The sequence below is a fragment of the Lepisma saccharinum genome, chromosome 1 (assembly GCF_977018435.1).
Source record: "Lepisma saccharinum chromosome 1, izLepSacc3.1, whole genome shotgun sequence".
Classification (NCBI taxonomy): Eukaryota; Metazoa; Arthropoda; class Insecta; order Zygentoma; family Lepismatidae; genus Lepisma; species Lepisma saccharinum.
The window spans coordinates 95992339-96018119 of NC_139229.1; the positions used below are offsets into that span (position 1 = coordinate 95992339).

The window sequence follows — 25781 nt, forward strand, 5'->3', positions numbered from 1 at the left end:
GTAGGGTTAGGCAACACACATAACGTTATGCAAGATAGTGCGTATTTTAGGATATGGGTGTCCCATTTTCATTGCCGGTGACTATACCTAATCAGTATTTTTCATGAATCTTGAACTATTTTAAGCTTTTTTGAACCTACTTCAAGAATTTTCGAGCTTAACTTAAGATTTTTAGGACCTATTTTAGGATTTTTAGAGCCTACTTTAGGTACCTAAAATCACACATTTTAGAACCTAAATTAATTGATTGATTGATTTGGTGTTTTAAGTCCACTTTATGCACAGTAAGGCTAATCGGGACTGGACCTACAGTTTAAAGTGGGATCCGAAGATGTGCCTCCACAGGGTATCGAACCCGGGACTCCTTTATTATTTTAGAACCTAAAAATCCGAGGTCTAGTTATAAGTATAATTTTATACTGCACATACGTAAAGATTCTTATAAATGATGATCCAACATGCATATCATATGAAAAACTCAATATGCTGACCAAGGCAGTAATTTATTTTATTATAAAACATAAACTAAACGTAACGTTTCAACCTTCTAGCAAGGTCTTCTTCAGACTCTGCACCAAGTACAAATGTAACAAAGTACAAAACCAGGACGATATATATACACGAACATTACTCCCCTCCAGACTATTAGAAAGTTGTCTTGGAACATTCTAGCAGGTGGCTTTCCTTTGTCAACTGTACTTTCACCTAAAAGGCTAAGCATATTTACTTCCATCAAGAATGTTGTTGGACTCATTATCTCACGCTCTATTTCCTTCATTCTTCTCCCTTCTTCTCTCCTCTTTCTCTCTTGTCCTTTCCACTTTTTCTAATACCTTCTTCCATTCTTTGTTTAACTTCAGTCCCCCATTTCAGTTTATTGTGTCTTCTTCACCTTTCTTCTCTATGTCCTTGGCCTCCATCCATTTTCTCACTAGTTTTCTCTTCTCCCTTCCCATCTGCTTAGCCTCATTCCGCTCTCTGTCATGTCCTGTTTCTCTCATGTGTTGTTTAAATATCACATTTCTCTCTCTCTCTCTTAAGTCGTACATCATCCCTATGTTGTTTCAACCTGTCTTTCAGCCTCTTTTTCGTTTCTCCTATGTACACACTCTGACATTCTTTACATTTCACTTCGTAGATAATTCCTTCCTCTTCCTCTTTTCTGTTTCCCTTTTTCTTGTTTGCATTCTTCGATATTCTTAAGATGCTTCTCCCTCCCTTCCTGCAAGTTTTAATGCCCGTTTTTCTAACCACTTTGCATATCTTTTCTGTGGTCTTCCCCATACTCCTTATTCCAAACCTCCTCTATTTTTCTTTCTCTTCCAATTCCCCCCTGCCACTTTTCTTCCTTCTTCTGTTTCTGGCCAGTCTATCCTCCTTCTTATAGCCATTCTTTTCCAGTTGTTTACATAGGCTATTTATTTTGCATTCTTTTTCACATTCTTTCGTGCATATTTTCTTGATTCTGTCCTCCATATTCTTTATAAAATGTATTTTTGTCATCTCACTTAGATCACTTCTTTTGTGGCAGAATACCCCTGCTGCACACTTCTTCTGATGCCAAGCGGTTTCAATTTCTTATCCTCTCTTCCTTTTCATCATTATATCTAGGTAGCTTAACTTGTCTTCTACTTCTATTTCGAGTTCCAATAATATCCCTCTTTCTTCATCTTGTATTTCTTTGGCAAAAATGTCGAGCTGCCTCTTCGTTCCCTTCCATATGCCAAAACAATCGTCCACATATCTGCAAAACAGAATTATTTTGTCACCTCCTTTTTCTATCACTTTCTTTTCCCCTTCATTCATAACCAATTCAGTCAATGCTGGGCTTAGGCTAGAACCTATATTCAGTCCTTCACTCATTAACATTATTTTATCTCCCATTATACTGTAACCGTTATTCCAAATGGTTTCCAGCGCCTTTACTACCCTTTCACTATCCCATTCTCTTTTTAACAATGTCCAAAACGTGTCCCCTCTTGATGCTCGGGAACATACTTTTCACGTCTAAGCTAAACATTGTCGCTTCATCTCATTTAACTTAAGTCATTTTATGAGGTCCACTACTTGTTCACTGTTCTTAACTGCTCTGCTTTCTTGCTGTGTTACTAACACTTGAGTAACTTTCTTTAATTTATTTTCCAAGGGTTCCCAAATATTGTTTCTGCAGTCCATTACTGGTCTCAACTTTATCTCCTCTTTGTGTACCTTTGGAATGCCTTTCAAACTTGGTAGTCTTCCTGTCTCCTTTATGCACTTCTTGAATCCTCTCCTCCTACAGTCTTGTATGACCATTTCTCTTATAGTTTGTTCTTCTTCTGTTCCACAAATCTCCTCATATCCGTTCTCTTTGAGGTCTTCATACTTCCTCTCGTACCATTCTCTTTGCATCACCACAATTGCTCCTCCTTTATCTGCCTGCTCTATCACCACATCAATTCTTGTCTTGATTTTCTTTATCCCTTCCCTTTCTTTTTGACCCAAATTATCTACTTTTCCTTGTTTTTCCATTTCTTTCTTCAGTATGGCTGCTGTTCTTCTTCTAATCTTGTATCTTTCTGGTTCTTCTTCTGGTCTGGAGGGGAGTAATGTTTGTGTATATATATCGTTCTGTTTTTGTACCTTGTTACATTTGTACTTGGTGCAGAGTCTGAAGAAGTCTTTGCAAGAAGGTTGAAACGTTACGTTTAGTTTATGTTTTATAATAAATTAAATTACTGCCTTGATCAGCATATTGAGTTTTTCATATCATGGAAACAAGGCTTAATGGTGTTATGCATATCATGTATGTAAAGTTTCCTATTAAAAAAATAAAGAAATAACTTCGTGCTGCAAAATTTCATTCTTTGACTTAAGTGCTTTTTCCTGAACACCCTAGAAATGATAAGTTTCATGAGCAAAATCAAGAGAAATCTCTTTTAATATTTTTCCCCTCTGTTGTGCTTTGCTTAGCACTTTAATATTTATGCAAATAAGAAAATTATCGAAAAGGTAGGCCATTTTAAACCTTACCGTATACTCCAGACAGTTTGATGCAGGCAGTGGCGGGGAATAGTCCGTTTCTCCCCTTCCGCCCCCCTAGGCAGGGGGATTCTAGAATGTCAGTCGTGTAGTTGTTGTGGAAGGGGTCGTCGCAGGCTGGGTTCTCCCCGTCTATGGACACGCATTTGAAGCAGTCGATGGCCAACCCTAGAAGAGAAAGAGAAAACATTAGAATCTATATACCAAGAGGAGAACTTACTTCATACATAGGGTTACATTAGTGACTAGTTCTTGTACACCCAACGGCAAAGATAATTGTAGCCAAATTGTCCGTAGCTAAGTTCATTCTTTGTTACTCTAAATCCTGTGTTACTTTGAAAAGTTGGATTCCGTTGATGCGATGCAGATGTTGTTTTCTGCTTATTGGCGTTTTTATTTGAAGACCACAGGGAAAGAACGTGCTTTGTCCATTTTCTTGATTTTACAGGAGAGAACGATATTTCCTTGATATGAGCATGATCTTTCCCTGTACAGTGTGTCCGGCTTAAAAGTACAATAACAGAAAATTTGATAAGTTTTAAATTTATTAAGATATTTCCGTAGTTTTCTTCTACCTATAGAGTAACTGAAAAAGTTTTTGTAATATACACAGTACAATTCAATATGAGCACCATTAGTTGCTTTACAGATTTTGTAATGGATAGAAAAAACATTCTATTCTTGTATAATTTCTAGTTACCAACACCCTTCACAGAGCTATTTGATAGCACCTTTACATCAATTGGCGAAATTTCGACAAATCACGTTCTTTCTCTGTGGTCTTCATTTCGATTCATATGAATCGTCACATTGTGGTGAAGTTGGTGATAGACAAATCGCCTCCTACTACTTTTGCCGTTGGGTGTACAACGTGCACCATTAGACGAAAGAATGCCAGTCTGTGAGTACTATAATAAATATAATAACAACAACAACTACTTGTACAGTGTCTCTCAAAAGTTTTAGGACAACGACATTTTAAACTAGGCAACCCAATTTACACAAGGTGTTGGTGGGTTGCGTGTAGAGTTAGGCTCAATTTCAGGGTTGCCACATGCACAATAAATATTTATAAAATACGCGAAAGAAATAAAAACAAGTATTAGTGTATAAAAAGTATTAAAAATATCAATATTATATCGCAAGTGACAACATTCTTTCTGAAAGAAAAATAATAGGTTTTCTAGCATTTCATCGCTGATGAGTCTACAGAAAGGAGAAGAGGTGAGAGAAAACGAGAGGTGACAAATGACAGGAGAAAGAGAAAGCGAGAGGAGAAAAGGAAAAGTAGAGGAGAGAAGAAAGAGAGGATAGACGAGCAGAGGAGATGTAGTGAGGAGAATGGAAAAATATTCTAGGAGAGATGAGGAAAATGGAGCAAAGGAGAGAAAAGAGAAGGAAAACGAGATGAGAGAAGAGTGGAGAGTAGAGTAAAGGAGAGAAAAAGAGAAGAACGAAAAGAAGAGGAGAAAAGTGCGTGGAGTCGGAAATCTAAGACAGGAAAGGAGATACGAGGAGTGGGATGGAGATAAGATGCGAGAAAAGTAGGGAAGGCGATATGAGATAAAAGCAGAGCAGAAGGAGGGGAGAGAAGAAGGAGAAGAGAAGAACAGAAGGGACTGAAGAGAAGAGGTAGTTGCAGAAAATATCGTCTCAGCGTCAAGAATTGATGCATTGGTCAAATTATCGACATGAAACATTCAATAACATTTTGAAATGTATTGGAGAATGTATTAAATCGGTGCGAAATGCCTTTTGGCTTAGTTCAGAGCAAGGTAAAATCTTCCATGTAAGATCTTTGATTTTACCTGCGATTATACCACTAAAAACATGAATGTAATTTTCATATTTATAAGAATTATCCAATTTTTGTCCAATTCTCGGTTCGTTGAAATGGAGATTTTGTAATTTAATATTTCCCTTCCCCCCATTGTTAATTCCAAACTGAATCATTCCGTTTCACACGGGGTGAACAATGAACACAATGGGATAGGTCTAAAACTTACGAAAATTTGATAGATGAGGGTTCACACCCACTTTGCAAAGTCCCTGACTTTTCCTGGTATTTTACATAATTGTGTAATGATTTAGAATGCTAAAAAAGAAGAGTTACACTTCAACTTTGTAAGTTTATCAAATGAATCACGTTTGTTGAACATTTTTGAAAATAAATGACAAATAATATATAATATCAAAAAAAGAAGATTGTCTGGAAGATAAAATGAAACGTGTTTCCGGTTACAAATTTTGCCAAGCAAGAATCATTTAATTCCCCTGACTTTTCTAGGTTTTGAAAGCTTTTTTGAAAAATAATATTATATTAATTATATTAATATTATAATATTGATATTTTTAATACTTTTTATACACTAATACTTGTTTTTATTTCTTTCGCGTATTTTATAAATATTTATTGTGCATGTGGCAACCCTGAAATTGAGCCTAACGCTACACGCAACCCACAAACACCTTGTGTAAATTGGGTTGCCTAGTTTAAAATGTCGTTGTCCTAAAACTTTTGAGAGACACTGTACAACTACTACTAGTAGTACTACATAATGGCCTGGTTAGGAATAAAGCAAATGTAAGCGAGAACAAGCGATCACACTTCTAAGCTAAGGTATCGAGACGTCCCGTATTAGCCGTGACAGTCCCTTTTATTGAGTACCTGTTCAGATTTTTTTTAAAAAATATAACACGGGATGTCAAAATGTCCCTTTTTTGTAACAATGGCTTATCGCCATAGAATTATTGCAACAATACACCTCCTTTACTATTACTATGAGCTATTGAATAGTAACATTCAGTCACTCACATCTGACTACTTCTACAACCCAAGGGTCCCGGGTTCAAATTCCGGCCTGGGCATGGGTGTCCTTAGGATTACGGCCCGTTTCGCCTTATTGCGTTTTCACCTCCACAAATACAATTTCGCGTGATTTATGTGACACTAACTTTATAAGGCGAAACGGGACATCCAATTTCGCCTTACCATGTTTCGCCTTACACAAAAAAAATTCCCACCAGGGAATATTATCGACATGAATGGTCATTATTATTAATGTATTATTAACATAACAATGGGAGCACCCATTACAAATTACCCTTCAAGTCGATAATATTCACAGGTGGGAAAAGTTTTGTGTGTAAGGCGAAACAGGATAAGGCGAAATGGGATGTCCCGTTTCGCCTTAGAAAGTTCGTGTCCCATAAATCATTTGAAATTCTATTGGGGGAGGTGAAACGGGAGGAGACGGTCATCCTTTGTGAGTGTACAGTCATGTTCAAAAAATCTGTCGCATGGATTTTTTCTAAGTCCAACGTCTTACGAAATTATGTTGGTAGCTCTGAAACAAGGAAGTGTTGTGAAATATACGATCCTCCAATCAGAGTGAAGTTCGATTCGGAAGAGCAGGAGGCGTGACTCACGGTCTTGTCCGCAGGAAGTTCAACCAATGCAGCATTTCCAAATATGAGATAACGTCCCCATTGGTTAAATATTGTTTCAATAATGCGAATCGGCAGAAAGAATGCGCAAAAGTTTACTTTGTCGTTTTAATTGCCTTTAATCGTTTCAAATTAGTATTAAATTGTCCCAATTATAGCTTAATATAATGTATTCATGTATGTGTTTGACAATCATATATCACTCATTAGAACAATTTTCACATTGCTTTCACTACGTGAGATGACATTTCATTTACATTTACGATAAAATAGTGGTTTGGGTGTAATAACAGTTTTCATTATTTAATTTAGAGATGCATTTTTATTTGTTGAGTTAATGATTAGGTTAATTCGTTATTTCTCGCGAAAAGAGGGAACCACAGCTGAAAGAAAATACACAACTTGTATTATTGAGGTCAAGAGTTCGTTTTAACATCACTTTTTGCACGCATAGGCTAATCACGACTCTGAAACATTATGCGACCTGACCGGAACTCAGAAAGGGACACACTGATTACAAGACGTCGATACATTACCACTTGGTTTGGCGAACGCCAATAATAATGAGGGGTTGTGGGAGTGGGAGAGGGGTGACGGAAAGTAGAAAATAAGTAGTATTTTTGGGGGTATTTAATGTTATATTTAAACACACACAAACCTAAGAAAATATTTATTTTGATACATGTGTGTGGGGGTGGGGAAGGGGGAAAAGAGAGGGACAGAAAGATATTGGGAGAGATGGGACGAAGAGGTGATTGTGGAAAATGTTTTATTTGACGTTCAGTAATAAAAACAATCAAATCAATGATGATTATCTTATAAATACTATATTTAATGTAAATTTGTTTTAAAAATGGGGGCGTGGAGCTGTTTGTTTTACGTTCAGTGCAGGATAACAAGTGGAGACACATAGTGGTTCGTATCTCACTTTAAACTGTAGGTCCAGGCCCCATTAGCCTATCTGTGTATAACGTGGATTTAGAATTCAGTAGAAAATAACGTCGATCTAGTATTTTGGATTTTAGATACGTTAAGACCACTAAAATTTCCAATTCTTGTAATAAGAAACCTGTCCTCATATTACCATTTTGAAAGAGAGAGAGTTAATTGTATAATCTTTCGTTGTTAGTTTCAAAGAAGACTAATTCAAATAGTAACAATGGGAACGAATAAAGTTTACGAAATGTTTTTGCCACCGTGGAGATTTGAACCTACGACCATTAGAGTGACAACCCAGTGCGATAACCACTACCCCACGAGTTCGTTCCTTCTTACGGCATGATTATGATTAAGACCAATTCGTTCAATATGCATTAGAAATATAATCCCCACACCCAACAACACACCCAAACGCTCCTTTGTAGCAAATGAAATAAAGGTGGTATGAATGTCACAAAACATTTAAGCAAAATCTACTATATTTACGACGCAATCGTTTTACATGGAGAGGCTACAGCTTCGAAAATTGAGGTTGTGACGTGGTTTCTTGTAGTGGTAGGGTTGATATTCGTATTGCAAGGTTCCAGCGTGCACTAGCCAGTAATTTCCGAGGAAAAAACTTCAATTGTTTTATGATGGTAAAGTGGTTCGGTGATAGGTTATCAGTATTACACGCCGAAGATTATAGGTTTGACTTCTGTTCGATTACCCCTATTATTATTATATATAGCAACTAAGTATTGTATTTAATTAATAATTTAAAGAAATAACAATGTTATATATTTTTTTAAAAAAAGAACACTCCTTTCTAATGATTTTTCATGTTATTTTTGAAAATAATTTTTCAGAATATGTTTTTGAATTTCTCATCATTTTACTAGGATTTGCATAAAAATGATCCATGTGTCATATTCGACGAAATGTCATGTACAGGGGAAAATTATGAAGAAACAAAAGAAATAAATACTATTGACATCTTTTTGTGAATAGTATTTATTTTACATTATTTTTTGTTCACCATGCATAGTTGTATTCTTGTAAAAAGCATGAAAAAAAATATATTCTCTACATTTCGCAAAGCAAATAATATACGAATTTTCGTAATAAGTAAAATGCAATATATAATTTTTCGGTTTAATTAGAAATAAAAATGGCAGAGTTAACCGAACGGTGAATCGAACACAGAATTTTACAACCCATAAAATGCCTTGTAGCCTTTGCAATGAAGTGATGTAGATTCAAGTAATAAAATTTCATGCAAAATCGCACGTTATAAGATCGTTCAAATATATTAAATCAATGTGTCCATAAGCTATTATACTGTCAGCCATTTGGCACATCTCGTTACAAAATCTCAGCATATCACCATTCACTAGTTAATCAAATTGAATATTGATTCATTCACAGTTCAATGTGCAACAATAGTTTCGACTCATATCACGTGAGATGTAAACTCAATTCAATTCTCTCATTGTATGTAACTTGTATGTTGAGCTCATGTAGAAATATCAATTATGAGCTCTAAGATAAATTTGACGCTACAATTGCTTGATCAACTCTTGCGACTCGCTGCCAGACATTCTACATTCCTATTTGCTCCAGGTCATTATCATTGTTTTTACCTCTGTTTCATTCTAATCGTCGTTATAAACCTACGTAATTTCTACTGTTTACAGTAGACAGAATCTACTGTTATCAATTGTAGTACTCTACTGTGTCTCTCGGAAATCTACTCAAAATCAATGATTTCCTACTGAACACTTTCAGTAAGCCTAATGTGTAATTACAGTTGAGGAACTACAAGTGAAATATTCTCTTCAATACTACATGTAATATTGCATGTAGTGTGTTTGAATTTGAATTCAAAATTTTGGGTGCGTCAGCACTTAGGCTATTTTGCACCTGTCACTTTATACGGCGTCCAGCCCCTTACCAGAACTAAAATAACATAAGTGTAACGTCGTGTTGTAACTAACATATTAAAATATTCTGAATTCGGTTAAAAGCTGAAGCTGTAAAGAGGCAGTCAGCACCCACAAGGACCAAACACAGGACAACACAGAAAATTACACTGGCCATGGGGCCAGTCGCCAGAACCTCGTTCGTTTGCAAACTGAAGTCCAGGGTGTACTACGTGGAAGCAACAATTGGGTGTACATACTTCGTGGAAGGTCATCCCTTACACCCTTGTAGTGTGTTTAGCTCAGCATGTTAGCTGTAAATATAACTTTTTATTCCTCCTCACTAACAATTTGTTTTTATATCTATTTAATTTAAACCAACCTCACTTCCATGTAGTACACCCTGAACTGCATTTTGCAGACTAACGAGGCTCTGGTGACTGGACCTACTGTTAGTATAATCTTTGTAGGCCTGCGTGTGTGTTGTCTTTGTTAGTGCTGACTGTCTGTCGCTTTACAGGCTCAACTTTTAACCCAGGTAAGGATATTTTAGTTTTCAGACACGCTTTTATTTTTGTCATGATAAGGGGCTGGGCCCCGTATAGCGTGACGGGTGTAAAATACCCTAAGTTTTGATGCACACAAATTGAAATTGAAATTTAAAAAATCTTAACATAGATGTTTCAAAACACCTATTGCTCTACTGAAACCAGTACAGTAGAGAAACTGCAAGTGAAATTAATTTATTCAGTATAGTGTATAATATGTTAAGTTTAATATTTTGGCAGTAAATATTAATTTCATACCGCCTTATTATTTTTTTAAAATTTATATCTTTTTGAAAATCTGAACACACTAGATGTTTCAAAACACCTATTTATCTACTGAAAACAGTAGACAAAAGTTTCATTGGAGTAAGTAGAAAAGAGTCATGAAATAATACCCAAAGAAATCAACCATTATGAATTAATGTTACGTACGAGTTTTTTATTTCACTTTCCAAAACCTAGGAGCTCGAAACAATACATGGCATGCGATTTAGTCGACAGTCTGCTTTTCTGTGATTGATTCGTCGTGCCCAGTCGGGGATTACTACCGTTGAAGGTAAAAGGGGAAGGGGAAGAACTCCACCACAGTACCATGACGTATGAAGTAACATGTTCACAGGCATTCAGTACAACTGATAAGGGTTCACCTGACCTTGGAAGTGTGGGAAACACGTTTCACGCTGGTTTCCAGAATGCTGTGGCTAAATCTGGAACTAACGGTGGAATAAGAAATAGTTTGTAACATTTAACAATGACATTTCGCATTTACAAAATATGAGATATGTAGACTTTGATTTATTTATTATAGTAGACGGTAGAGAATTACTTACCACGAAAGTCAAGGTCTAAATTGCAGACATCAAAATCTACTCCAGATTGTAAAATGCATTTGTGATAGACAGCAGATAGGTTAATAAGGTTTACAAGATTGCTAACGACTCTTAAGACAAACGTTCAACGAAGGTTATTGAGTGAGAAAATGGGAAATTGTTAAAAATAGCGGCCTAGTTGAGTGAAGATCGAAGGTTCGAATCTCTTATAGAACCGGCTATTTTTTTACACTAATTTTTGGTGCGTAATATATTTAATGCATTGTCGACATTTATAAGAAACAAAATATGAAAATTCTCCTCCTCCGTAACGGTGCGGTCTAAGACTGTGCTTTGGACTCCGACTGCAGCGGGACGGCATAGATTCGAGTCGTCCTGGGTTCTCGGCCTGTTATCTGTATAGGACCGGTGGCAACCCTCCATCGTGAGGAAATTGGGGAGCTACGAGTGACTGGTGTAACCTGGTTTCAGATATCTTATATAACGGCTGAGGATTCGACGTGCTGACCAACGTCAAATCGTTACCAGTTGAAGATAACTCTAGGTAGGATTGTGGAAGGGAGACTGACAGTCGGGAGATAGCCCATGGCCCTTCGAGGTTTTAAAATATGAAAACTATTCCTTCCGTAAATCTAATTTCTCGTCATTGTCACGTAAGATTTCTTTTCAGTATGACTCCTGCCATACTAATTAGTTCCTAAGTGAGATAATGAGATGGACAAAGAGATATTAAATTATGAGTTCACTGTTTAAAAAATAAACATTAACACATTTTTATATTCACATACCTCTTTACAAATTCTTGAGCACGTCAAAACAAATGAACCAATCTAGTGCACACTAGAGCCTTGGCTTATCGATACCTATAGGGTATCCTACAATTACAGTCAAACCACAACCTCAATTCTCGAAGCTGTAGCCTCTCCATGTAAAACGATTGCGTCGTAAATATAGTAGATTTTGCTTAAATGTTTTGTGACATTCATACCACCTTTATTTCATTTGCTACAAAGGAGCGTTTGGGTGTGTTGTTGGGTGTGGGGATTATATTTCTAATGCATATTGAACGAATTGGTCTTAATCATAATCATGCCGCACTGGGTTGTCACTCTAATGGTCGTAGGTTCAAATCTCCACGGTGGCAAAAACTTTTCGTAAACTTTATTCGTTCCCATTGTTACTATTTGAATTAGTCTTCTTTGAAACTAACAACGAAAGATTATACAATTAACTCTCTCTCTTTCAAAATGGTAATATGAGGACAGGTTTCTTTTGATTTTGATTTTGATTTGGTGTTTTAAGTCCACTTTATGCACAGTAAGGCTAATCGGGACTGGACCTACAGTTTAAAGTGGGATCCGAACCACTTGTGCCTCCACCGGGTATCGAACCCGGGACCCCTGACAGGTTTCTTATTACAAGAATTGGAAATTTTAGTGGTCTTAACGTATCTAAAATCCAAAATACTAGATCGACGTTATTTTCTATTGAATTCTAAATCCACGTTATACACAGATAGGCTAATGGGGCCTGGACCTACAGTTTAAAGTGAGATACGAACCACTATGTGTCTCCACTTGTTATCCTGCACTGAACGTAAAACAAACGGCTCCCCGCCCCCATTTTTAAAACAAATTTACATTAAATATAGTATTTATAAGATAATCATCATTGATTTGATTGTTTTTATTACTGAACGTCAAATAAAACATTTTCCACAATCACCTCTTGGTCCCATCTCTCCCAATATCTTTCTGTCCCTCTCTTTTCCCCCTTCCCCACCCCCACACACATGTATCAAAATAAATATTTTCTTAGGTTTGTGTGTGTATAAATATAACATTAAATACCCCCAAAAATACTATTTATTTTCTACTTTCCGTCACCCCTCTCCCACTCCCACAACCCCTCATTATTATTGGCGTTCGCCAAACCAAGTGGTAATGTATCGACGTCTTGTAATCAGTGTGTCCTTTTCCGAGTTCCAGTCAGGTCGCATAATGTTTCAGAGTCGTGATTAGCCTATGCGTGCAAAAAGTGATGTTAAAACGAACTCTTGACCTCAATAATACAAGTTGTGTATTTTCTTTCAGCTGTGGTTCCCTCTTTTCGCGAGAAATAACGAATTAACCTAATCATTAACTCAACAAATAAAAATGCATCTCTAAATTAAATAATGAAAACTGTTATTACACCCAAACCACTATTTTATCGTAAATGTAAATGAAATGTCATCTCACGTTGTGAAAGCAATGTGAAAATTGTTCTAATGAGTGATATATGATTGTCAAACACATACATGAATACATTATATTAAGCTATAATTGGGACAATTTAATACTAATTTGAAACGATTAAAGGCAATTAAAACGACAAAGTAAACTTTTTCGCATTCTTTCTGCCGATTCGCATTATTGAAACAATATTTAACCAATGGGGACGTTATCTCATATTTGGAAATGCTGCATTGGTTGAACTTCCTGCGGACAAGACCGTGAGTCACGCCTCCTGCTCTTCCGAATCGAACTTCACTCTGATTGGAGGATCGTATATTTCACAACACTTCCTTGTTTCAGAGCTACCAACATAATTTCGTAAGACGTTGGACTTAGAAAAAATCCATGCGACAGATTTTTTGAACATGACTGTACCTTCATCATTTAATCATATCATCACTCATCCTCATCTTCGTGATTAGCCAAAAGTGGAAGAAAAGCGAAGTAAAACAAACCAAATTAATCAATCAATTAAATAATAATGAACATCTTACTACAACGCGGAATATATTAGAAATCTTCATTACTGCAGTTATGTAGGAGAATGAACAGCGACTGACGTGTCTCAATGACTTACAATTCTAAAGGACTGCTTGGATGGAGTCCAGTGCATATCACAATATCATGTAAATTATTTACCCAATATTTATTTATATATTCAATTTTCAAACGTAAGTATTTATGACGAAACAATTTTTTATTAAAATGTCTACATTTTTCCCGTTCCGTCTTGTCCCGTTTATCCTTCAGCAAAATATGAAAAACGTCCCGTTTTGTTGTTTTATAAATCTAGTCACCTTAAACAGTTCTCATCACAATATCTGCAATAGGGGCGAATCCATAGATTCCATACCATAGTATAGTAAACTCAGCAGGATGTGTAGAACTTCAGAGATCAGTGCCACAGTGCAAAATGTTTTGGCTATAAAATTACAAAATGATATATGTATCAGTAGACGACGAAAACACGAAATGTTAAATAACACATTGTGAGGTGCATTTTGCTACCATGTTTATCAGGAAATGATGCGAAATGAACTGCAAAATGCGAAATAAACTCTTAAACACGAAATTTAGTGTTTATTTACCGATGCGACATCTTCTGAGGTTTGAATTATCCTGCGAGTTATGCAGATCACGCGAAATTCATTAATTATGCTGTAATTATTTGAGAAGCAAAAATTGACACCTTTATACAGAAATAAACATAATACTCTGATAACTATATAAATGTGCTATTACAAGTGAAATGTTAATTTTGCGTAATAAGTATAGTTTTAAATCAAATTTAGGTTTTTATTCACCATTTTAACACCGAAATGCCATTTTATATACCGCTTTTGACCCCAAGGTTTTGTACCGGAATCTTGATGTTTTATACACCATAAATATGTGGTTCTATGTACAGTAAAATCTCGTTAATCTGGACCCCGATAAGCCGGACTTCGCTTAATCCGGACAGGCAAAAAGCAAAAGGCAAAAAAAAAGCAGAATGCAAGGTTTTAAATGTGGCTAGAAGTCAACAAGAGAACTTTTCAAAGAAAAGGCAGTCAACTACTGATGAAACTCTGTCTCCCGCAGACTTTGTACTGTACTGTATGGTGTATTTAGGCCTGTGCCCTTTAAATACACCATAATAAACGTGCTTTGTTGCTATAGATGGAGTTTTAATGCACTTTCAACTGTTCTTTTAGGTTATTTCAGTTAATCCGTACTTTCGTTAAACCGGTCAACTTATCCCCGCATTAGTCCGGATTAACGAGCTTTTACTGTATCAGTTTATAACCATACTTCACACGTATACTCGTACGTAAGTGTACCTATTTGGAAAAAAAAACAACATTTGTACACTCCCAGAAATGTCTCGAGGAAAGGCTGAACGTCGAGGCAGCTAAATCGATTCTCGAACGAAATCCAGATGTCGCCCGTGTAGCTGAAATAAAAGGTAGAGTTCGTCATTATTCAGCTTGGTCAGCGATCCTTTGAGTCGAATCCCTTTGTAGAGACAACAGCTTGTTTCTTGTCCCCTCTCCCTGCTTTTTCTGGAACAGAGCCAAGAGGGATTTTTCGACGTATCCTAGCGAAAATTACAGAGAAGAAGCGCCGTGGAAGTAGAAAGAGATCGGAAACACATGTTAAGAATACACGCTCCTTCTACCCTCAGAAATTTTTCTCTCGAAAGAAATAGAAGAAATTTTCCCACAGAACAATGAACTTTACCTTGGAACAGAAATTTCTCTATAAAGTTTCCCAATCGTCAATGCTTTCCCCCGGAATAGAGATCTTTCTTCTGATACAGGGGAAATTATTCTATAAAAGGGAAATTCCACTTGAAAAAGGGAATTTTGATTAGGTATTTTCCCTTTGGAGTAGAGAAATTTCTCTATATAAAGGAAATTTATGACGAAACAGGAAGATTTCTTCGTAGAAAGATTAACTCAGAAGAGAAAGCTTCGTTCTGAACAAGTAAATTATTATCTAAAAAAAAAGAGATTTCACTCTATGAAAGGGAAATTTTACTGTTTATCGGGGACTTGCACTGCAAAATGAATAAATTCACTGAAATATGAATATTTTGTTTGTTGTCACTAAAGATTGTTCAGAGCAAGGAAATTTGTCATCAAGAAGGAAAAAATCACACAGAATAAGAAAAAAAATATTTCAATTGTTGTTCTAAGCCCACTTTATGCACATATATGTTAATGGGGATTGGACCTACAATTTAAAGTGGGATCCGAACCACGTGCAATGTGCCCCCAACGGGTATCGAACACTTTTAAAAAGTAACTTCCCGAACACTGGTTATTCTTAACCACATTCCAAATAAAATGTTATTTGCAAAACCCTTCCAATCACAAACGCATAATTCGACTTCTTTTTATGATTTACTTGTGAAACAGTGTAGCTAATTCATTTTAATTTTGTTGAATTGAATAATTTGTTACTCAGCGAGAAAATTTCTGTGGAACTGGCAACATTACTCCCACACCACTTCTTAAGATCGAGACCAGGTCTCATTCGTCAATCTAGAAATCTCAAGTTTATTCATGGATCTTCCGCAAGATGGCACTGGGAGCAATTTGGAGCATTAGCAAGTGACAGTGAGCCAGTTGATTACACCTTCTATGCGTCACCTTATACGAGGGATGGTTTTCGAGCGTTCGTTCGATTCGTGGGAAATCTCTTAGCAAAAGAAACTCCTTTTGTTCTGTCTTCTCTTTTCCTGTCATCTTTTGTCTTCTGTTCTTTGAGAGAGAAAATTATCAGTTCCACTGATAATTTGTCACTCCCAGTGTTGCCATAACGTGATTCTTTTTGGAATCCTATTTCCACGAAGTTGTTAAATGGACCATATTAGTGGTGACGTCACGAGTACACAACTGAGCCAGATTCAGTCCAAACAAGCCCGTCACGTGGTATTTCCCTACGCGATAGGGAAACTTTTAAAAACGTGACAGAGGTTATGAAACAAAATTGTGATGAGTATCGTCCGTCAATATAAAGATGAGATTTCGTACGATACGTCGATATATTACACTCACCTTGCAGAGAATAAGGTAATGAATAAGTGAAGTAAGGAAATCATGCATTTTAAATGAAAATCGAGCCATTCCGGTTCCAAAGCTCAGCTGCCACGATGACTGCTGGGAGCCCAGCAGCCTCAAGCGACCACAGTGGGAGCCGCCTATTGGCTGCGGTTCCCGCATCGCTTCAATTGATTTATTACTCCAGCTGTGTAATATTTATTTAATAAGTTTTTTTCTATTATTTTGCTTGCAAACTTGATTAGAATCGCTTTCTTTAACGAAATCATTACGAGAAGCCTTGGATTGAAAGCCAACAATGAAATTATGCGAGGGTTGGAAAATACATAATTCGAAAGGTTGTGTTCGTGGCAATTTTTGCAATCTAGTTCCGCTCTAGAGCCAAAAATTGGGTGATTGGCAGAGTGGTTTTTGTTTTACGGACAAATGCTTTGTGCACACGTTAATGTAAATTACTGTGCATATACAGTAAAAAAAAAAAAGTAAAGTGCCCCCTGTGCTTAGCACCACGCCATGAAGGTGTATAGGGGTGTGTGAGTAACGCCCCACACGCATGTACAGTCAGCGGCAATAAAAATGGGACACCTGTATTCTGAAATACTCGCTTCCCTCCATAGCGTTAGAATGTTGTGTGTTGCCCAACTGTAAGGGAATGACGGAACTGTGGGGAAGTGAGAATTTCAGGCTATAGGTGTTCCATAATTTTTGCTGGTGACTGCACATGTATGTGTTGTGGAGTTACATCAAGGGTTAAAAGTAAGAGAGTGGTTGAGGCTAAAACTAGGGCTGAGCCGATACCACTGTGAACCGATGCCTTACCGTTTGCCACCGATACCGATATTTGAAAATTGTAATAATAAAAAGGTTTCCAATATATTGACTAATATTAGTGTGTAAGTTGTTACTCTGCCACCATGTCAGGGCAACAGTGTTTTTCTTATCTAGTAATATTTTATTAATATGTTAATCAAATAGGTAATTACGTGTATAAAAATATATATGTTTAGTGTAACTATTTATTATGCATTTTTGTGTTCATATATTCCCTGTATAGAAACTATGTAGAACTCTGTTCTTTCTTCGTGTCTCGAACGTTCATGGAAAGGCAGGCGTTTTTAGCTTTCAAAACTATTGAAAGCAGGGCCGTTGGCAACAGACGCCAACCAAACGTATAGCCTATAAACTTCCAGATGAGAGTGAGGGAGGTCGGCTGTTGGATCTGTGACTTGGAAGGGAGAGGCTGTTTCGCTTCGGGTCAGCTCGGATCGGAGGACAGATCTCCCGCAACGGATGCTGTAAGGAATTGGATAGCCGGGCAGGCTAATGCCTAGTTATCCAATTTACAGGTAAAAGGGTGGTTCGTTCTGGGTGTTATTTGGAAGCAATTACGGTGCGCCGAGCAGCCGTGCCTTGTTAGCGTGGAGTGTTGTAAAATGTACACGTCGGGCGACCTCGCGCCTGTTAAGACGTTTTCTTAGAGTAACGTGAGTCTACCTTGTGACAAGCGTGCTCCCGATGTAATTCATGAAATGTAAAGCATCCAGGTACAAACATTAGAGATTTACAACATTTTGGCCCAATAATTAGAGAAACGAACGTTCGGATACAGCTTGTATATATTTAAATTTACGTTAATTAAACTTTAGAAAATACCCAAAATTACAGTTTTTATTTCACAGTTGCTGGACAAGGTAATTTATCCTCTATAACAATAAGGTTTCGGAAAAGATTATCCGTCGTCTCTTGATATTTTGTAGTTAATTATACAATTATGTTGACTTGTTGCAACCCACGTGCATTGTCGTACAAAGAAAGATACCCCTAGACAAATCGGAGCCGAGTACGGAGTGCACCGAACCTTGAGTGCGGAGGTAAAGGTGGTAAGGGCCAGGCAAGTACAAATGTATTCGACTCCAATTATACGCATCAATTTACCAAGAATTTTGGTTTAAAAGTTTCCAGAATTACATCAAAATATTAAAATTGCTGTGTGGTTTTTACGCCCACAGCTGGAAATTGGAAAGTATGTACGCAAAAGTGTATTTCTGTGTACGTGTTCTGGCCTACGTTGCTTTTCCCTTGGTAATCCAGGAAGCCAACGGTTGGGTTTCCTCAACGGCTTCTCTATTCGAATTTTGCAAAACTTTCAGGATAATTAGACCCCGCGAAAATGTCGTGCGGCATTTTTACGGACCCCATGAAAGACCAAAATGCCGGGAACGTATCGATAAATAAATTCCTATCGATACTTTTCGATACCGATACATCTTTATCGGTTCAGCCCTAAGTAAACCTTTCTTGCCAGAACTTTCTTGATCGAAACAGGAGGTACATGGGAAAATAGGAAAATATAAGATGAGATAGAGAAAAAAAAAAGAAATGAAAAACTCATCTTAAAATTTCTGCAACGCAAGAACTGCAATAATTCATGACTGCAGAAACATTAAATATTTTTGGCACGAGACTCCAGTGGTGACATCCTATAGGGCCAACACGACTAGAGTAGAGAATCACTGTTGAGGTATCGGAGTACAAAAATGGAACAGGAAAGAAATTCCGAAATCTGGGGCTCGACATTTCTTTGGCAGCATCAAGGCCTACCCATCGCTCAACCGGAGAAAGGAGTTCAGCTTGGCAGAGTGATTTGTCATCGTTTGCTACGGTGAAGGGTTGGGGAGGGGGTTGAGTGATGGAAAATGAACAGGTGACTCCTTTTTTCTTCTCTCCTTGCAGTTGCTCGATTTTTGTCTCGGACAAGGGAAGAGGGGAGACCTCATCTGCACGTTCCAGTGGCCTCGCGAGTGAACTAACGTGTCTCGAAAACTCGATGAGGGAGCAAGGGTTCAGGGTTGGACCGAAGATCTGTTAAACAACCCTCAGAACAACAGACGTAGCTGATTTACCTGATCGATTCGAAACTGAACGCACAATTGAATATGAACAATTCCCACGATGAAAGATTAACTGAACATCAACAATTTCCAGGATGAACGACCAAATGAACATCAACAATTACTCCGATGAACGAACTATTGAACATCAACAATTACTCGATTAACGAACTATTGATTGATTGATTTCGTTTATTTTATTCGCTTTTCTGCTACCTTTGGCTATTCGCGAAGATGACTATGAGTGATAATATGATGCTTGGGATGAAGGGAGACTCACAAGTAACACCCATGCCCAAGCCTGGATTCGAACCCGATATCCCTATCGTCGTAGCGCGCTGTTCTAACCACTGCGCCACGGAGGCCGACTATTAATCAACTATTGAACATCAACAGTTACTTTGATGGGTGATTTTTTGAATATCTAGAATTATTCTATGAACGAACTATTGAACATCAACAATTACCCGGAAGAGTGAGCAATGAACATCAAGAAATACTTGGATGAATGAACAATTCAACATCAACAATTACTCGGATGAGCAAAACCATTGAGCATCAACAATTTGACCGATGAATGAACAATTGAACATCAACAATTAGTCCGATGAACTAACAATTGAACATCAACAATTAGTCCGATGAACTAACAATTGAACATCAACAATTAGTCCGATGAACTAACAATTGAACATCAACAATTAGTCCGATGAACTAACAATTGAACATCAACAATTAGTCCGATGAACTAACAATTGAACATCAACAATTACTCGGATGAATGGACAATTGAACATCAACAATTACTCGAATGAACAAGCAATATATTGAACATCAACAATTACTCGGATCAACGAACAATTTAATATTCAAATACACGGATGAATTGAACACGAAAACGTGTCTGGTAAACCTGAATAAACCTTAAATGATGTAGTGAAGCGACGAAAAAAAGCATAACGGAATTACTCAGGTGAATCTGAGTATGCAAATGGGATACATCTCTTTTAAGTGTGCGCTCAGGAACATTTCCAAGTATCCATGCAATCAAAGAATCGCTTAAGGTACCTTCTCATGGTAATAGCATTAATAATAATAAACGCGTCCCGACAGACCTCTCTTAATCTAGCTTTGGTTAAAAACAGCTTTTTAATTAGTCAGTCCCTGTGTAATCAGACGCTTAATCTTTGACAAGCGTTTATCCAACCACGTGTCTCTTCCTCATCCAACTACCTTCATCACGCAAAGTACTTGAGTAAGGAAAATTCTAGAGGAAAAAAAAACACCAGAGAGGTTTTAATTAATCTTTTTAAAAAAACTATAAACACGGTCTCGTGCTCTTTTATGTCAAGTGAACGGTAGAGATAATTGTTTGAAAGCTATAATATCATTCTTTCATAATAAATTCGTGTCCCGACGTCCCTTTTTGTCATTAATTCCCGTGCATTCGAGGCAACGCTGCACAAATTCCATCGCTTGAGTGCTTCGTTTGTTTTTGCTTCCCCGCTCCCTCCTCTCCACTCAAATTTCATCCGGCCCTGGTTTAATGGCCTACAAGCCCCACTCAACCCCAATACAGCTGAGAACCGTATCCCAGAGCCCTCATTAGAAGTTTCTGTGGAACATTTCCCAAACCTTTCGAGGGTTGTCCCGATGTAGAAATTTACACCGCAATCGGGGTCTGGAGAATTCAAATAAGGGTTGGAAACTCTGGGAGTTTTTTTTTTCTTAAAAAAAAAACCTTCCTCTTGCCGTATATGTTTGACACTGGAAAAAAAATTTCCCAACCGCATTAAGGAATCCCTGGAGAGAGCAGAAGTGCCATGGTACCTCTCAGTTTAACTCAACCTTTCGTTTTTTTTCCGGAGTTAACACAGGTCATTACGCCCTTATATTCACACACACACCCGGGTTCGATACCAGGTGGAGGCACATGGTGGTTCGGGTCCCACTTGAAACTGTAGGTATAGTTCCGATTAGCCTAACTGAGCATAAAGTGGACTTAAGCCACCAAATCAACCAACCAACCCAATCCCGTTATTGTCCAGATTATCGAATCCAGAACCTTCGTCGCGAATTACATAAGCAGGAAAACAATGTGAAATAACCGAATAGAAACAGAACCTAAAACCTACAACGGATAGATTGGATCGCGTTCTGAAATGAAGAAGAATACGAAGTTGAAGGACCTCGATACAAACACACTTTTCCTCCCCTCAATGGTTTGTTTGATTGATTGATTGATTGATTTACAGTACTGTACTTTATTTTACTAAGCCTTTTGTGCCACTTTTGGCTAATTTGCGAAGATGGGGATGAGAGATGATATGATGAATGGACACGCACAAACATCCATGCCCAGGCCAGGATTCGAACCCGGGACCCCTGGCGTTGTAGCGCGCTATGCTAACCACTCCGCCACGTGGACCGGCTCCCCTCAATGGGAAAATATCCTTCTTGCAGAGAAGCCTTTACGTAGGAGTGCCCTGAGGAAACTGCAAGGCCACGACGAGAAAGTGATCTACATGCAATGACGGGACCAAAACATACGCCTGTAACTGAAACAAATAGAAATTCGAAGACACAAAAAGAGTCGTATAAGAGTAGATAACAAAAAGTAAAAATAAAACGAAAATGTAAATGTTGAATTAAGTTATGGTAGAGATCGAATGATTAACATTTTGTCACAGGGCCTCATCGATGACGTAGTGATAATGTTGTCGCCTTGTAATCAAGGGATCTCGGGTTCGATACACGATGGAGGCACGTAGTGGTTCGTATCCCACTTTAAACTGAAGGTCCAGTCCAGATTACCTTATCTGTGCACAAAACGAAAACTTAAGAAAAGAAATTGTCACAGTGTAAGAAAATTTCATGTACAACCACATACGAAACAAAAAAGAAGAATTTATTCCAGGTTGGAGTTCACATCTGCAGTATCTAACCAAGACAAGTGGCGTGCCCAAGGGGGGGGGGGGCTGGGGGGTTATAATCCCCTCCCCTTTGGCTCAGTATTCCTAGAAAAAAGAACGTCAAAGGTAGGAAAAGATGGCAAAATGAAGGCTGACTACCAGAAAAAGTGTACATAACCCCTCCCTGGGCACGGTACTGAACCAAGACAATTATGAATCGCAACATATTTTCTCAGATTCATTTTAATTATACATGTATGATAAAATAACAGAAGTAGAGGAAAGAGAAAGCCAAGCGAAACACAGATGCCTTCTCCAGAATTTCAAATCTCGTTACATAAGGTTCTGGCTTATAGTCTATTATGCCCTATTATCTGCTTTATTTCATCATAAATCGTCATTATGATTTACCTACAGAGGTAGAATAAGGACAATAATTGCCAATATAAAGCCAATAACAAACATAACAACAACTCGATTAGGAAGGTGTCAAGAAGAAACTAGAATTAACAGTGTCTCGGTCTCTCGGTTTCTCGAATTAAAAATTACTCTCCCGTTCTCGGTCTCGACTAATTAAATATAGAAATCGAAAACGTATGTGAAGATACATATATTTCGTACATTCCGGTTTTGTAGGAGATTTCGTGAGAGATGAAATAAATACTCTTCGATCATGTTCATTTTTGTAATTTTTGTTACGGAGCATCACTTTTCTTCCCCGTTCGCTGGTCGCGTACTCAAACACCCGCGACAAGGGCGGTCCTCAAACCCGGGAACTTTGGTGACGAGATCGAGCCTGCTTAATGCTGTTTGTGTTGTTTGGTGCAGTTGATTGTGTATTGTTTCGTTGTTTGGATGTTTTAATTAATGTCGCATTAATTATAATTAGACCAATCGTGACAGAGCGAAGCGAGAGCACAAAGGAAGGGAAGAGGACAAGGGAGACACCGCGGCTCTCTTTAAAGGTAGCATCTGTAAATGCGACTGAAGTGACTGCAGAATATTAAGGATTAAATTTATTTCGCTTTTTCCTTTTATTTCTGTTTTAGTTATTTTACTTCGCTTTTCTTCTACCACCCGCGTTAATCGTGTTGGTGGAAAGAATTATGAACTCGTGAAATGGACGAGGGACAAAAAATCTATTCCTCTCCCACGGTTCGAACCTGTGACCACAAAATATTGTCTTATCTTAAAATTTACGGCCAAATATGGTTTGTCGCGTAGCAATTTTCGCTCGTCTCTGATGGCGTAGTGGTAACGTTTTCGTCATGTAATCAAAGGCTTTTGAATTCAATACTAGTTAGAGAAAGATATGGTTCGGATCGCACCTTAATCTGTAGGCCCAGTGCATAAACTGGACTCAAACAATTCAATTTTTAATTAGCGTGTGGTATAACGGGTATCGTTATACGAGTCATATTATATTCAACTGTATTCATGTTTTTCTCTATATTATTGATAATGATTATTGAAAATTAACCACGGCTGTTGCTGCGCGCATGCTTATATTCTTGAGGACTCACAGAGCAAAATCTATATATCTGTTGGCAACATTGTGCAGCGCGATACGAGTAACAGATCTTTTGAACGGTTCATTGGTAATAACTGATCTTGATTTCCGAACGGGATCCAGCAAGAAAATGCTCCTTTCTTTAATGTGATTTGGCGAGTTTGTGAAAAACAAAGATTAAACCATGGGTTTTAATCATTCTCGGATATACGTTGGATGTGAAAGCAGTTCTGCACTGGGAATTGGACTTGTTGCCGGAAATCGCAGGTTGGAATCTGAACGTGAGGAACGGGTCGCGGAAGAGCGATTCAGGAGTTCGGGGAGAAAATATGGTAGATGCAGAAGTGAGCTGTTTTGATGCTGCAGATATCAAGGGATATCGGTCCATTTATAGGCGATCCATCCAAATTGAAGGATGCCTATGACCCACAAAGGATAAGATTACCTGTTTCACGAGAAATTTGTGAGCGCAAGTGAAGGTGTGAGCGGATATGTGAATTTTATTTTCGCTCAATATTCACAAATTGAAGGACCCGGATGCATTGTAAGTAGGAATCCTTTTCTATCTAAGTGATTACGGATAAACTCAAATCCAACTGAGAATACATGAAACTCATCGGCTTTATACGTGATTTAAGCTAGCTTTCGTGTGCGTATATTATGGCCATAATACGGAACTCAATACGTCGTTAATTTGAGCGCGAAGCATATGCTTGAGGTAGCCATCTTGTCGAGGAAATCTCTCGCTGCCTAAGACTGTGTAAATATTAATTATTGTATATAATTTTAATTTATTGTGCTCAATTCATTCATTATTTTCTGTGATATTTGTCAAAATTTACCTCATATCGAATGAGAGATTTTGTAACGTATGTTTACGTCCGTTAGCTGTCAATAATTGAGGCTGCTAAAACTTACATAGACAAATTTCATTGTTGGTTTTCATACGTTGAAATGGTATAAAATTGTATTCGTCAGCAACGTCAAAATGATCTAAACTGGTAATTTTTCAGATTATTTTCACACGTAATAATTGACGGTGTCAATGAGCATGGTGTGATCAATTTTAAGGAAAAAGACAGCGGTCACATCAGTTGATATTCACGTATTAATACGCCATTGTCTGGCATGTTGGTAAGGTGCAAAATGTTGCTTACACAAAATGTTGTGTTATGTGTTCGTCGTAATTCAAAATAAAATCCAGCAGATCTTATTTCTGCAATTGTTTTAGTTAATAAATGCTCATAAATCAACTCTCTAGTGTGAATATTATTAATTTACAGATTTCAATTCATGTAAGATAACCATGTGCATACTAATGTCAGTGATCTCTTACAGGTGGGGGGTTCACTTCTTACTGGTCACTCGTGCATGAATAATAACTCAAGAAATTGTTACTTACTTTTACCTTAGCGCATGGACGTCCGCAGGATTTTTTCCAGGGAGGGGCAAGGAAGGTATTTTTTTCCAGGGGGGGCAACATGGCATATTTTCCCCAATAATAGTGTTCATCCCTCAAAAAACATTGCTTAAATTTGAATTTATCATGTTCATGCAATAATTAACCCACATTATTGTGGCTGAAATTAAATTATATGTGTGAAATATGTAATTTTTGGTTGACTTTCGTTTACCAGGGGGGGCCACGGCCCCCCCTTGCCCCCCCTTCCGGACGCCCATGCCTTAGCGTATTCGTTATCGGGAAAGAATTTAAATTAAGTTCATCTTTCGGGTGCGTCAATAAGTCAACGGAGATGGGTTCATTTTAATATACAGGGTGGACAGGTGACAGCGGAATTTAGTATAAAGCATAAGTTCATTTCTGCTGCGGTTTTATACTTCTTGAGGTCAATAATGGTGAACATAAACTTTTAGGATAATTTTGGTCAAGATTCTTTGGTTTGTTTAAGCTTAATTGTTGTAATTCTTTAACACGGCTACCAGCGTTACCGATGAGATGG

General features: G+C 37.6%; 1 protein-coding gene across 1 annotated transcript in view; it reads right to left on the minus strand.

Annotated features, from left to right (window-relative positions):
* LOC145985105 (uncharacterized) overlaps positions 1-25781 on the minus strand; it is a 138868-nt gene that overhangs the window by 36894 nt on the left and 76193 nt on the right. Inside the window, exon 3 of the mRNA XM_083118717.1 lies at positions 3013-3189. Within this exon, the coding sequence (XP_082974843.1) occupies positions 3013-3189 (177 nt within the window). The remainder of the gene's footprint in view (positions 1-3012; positions 3190-25781) is intronic.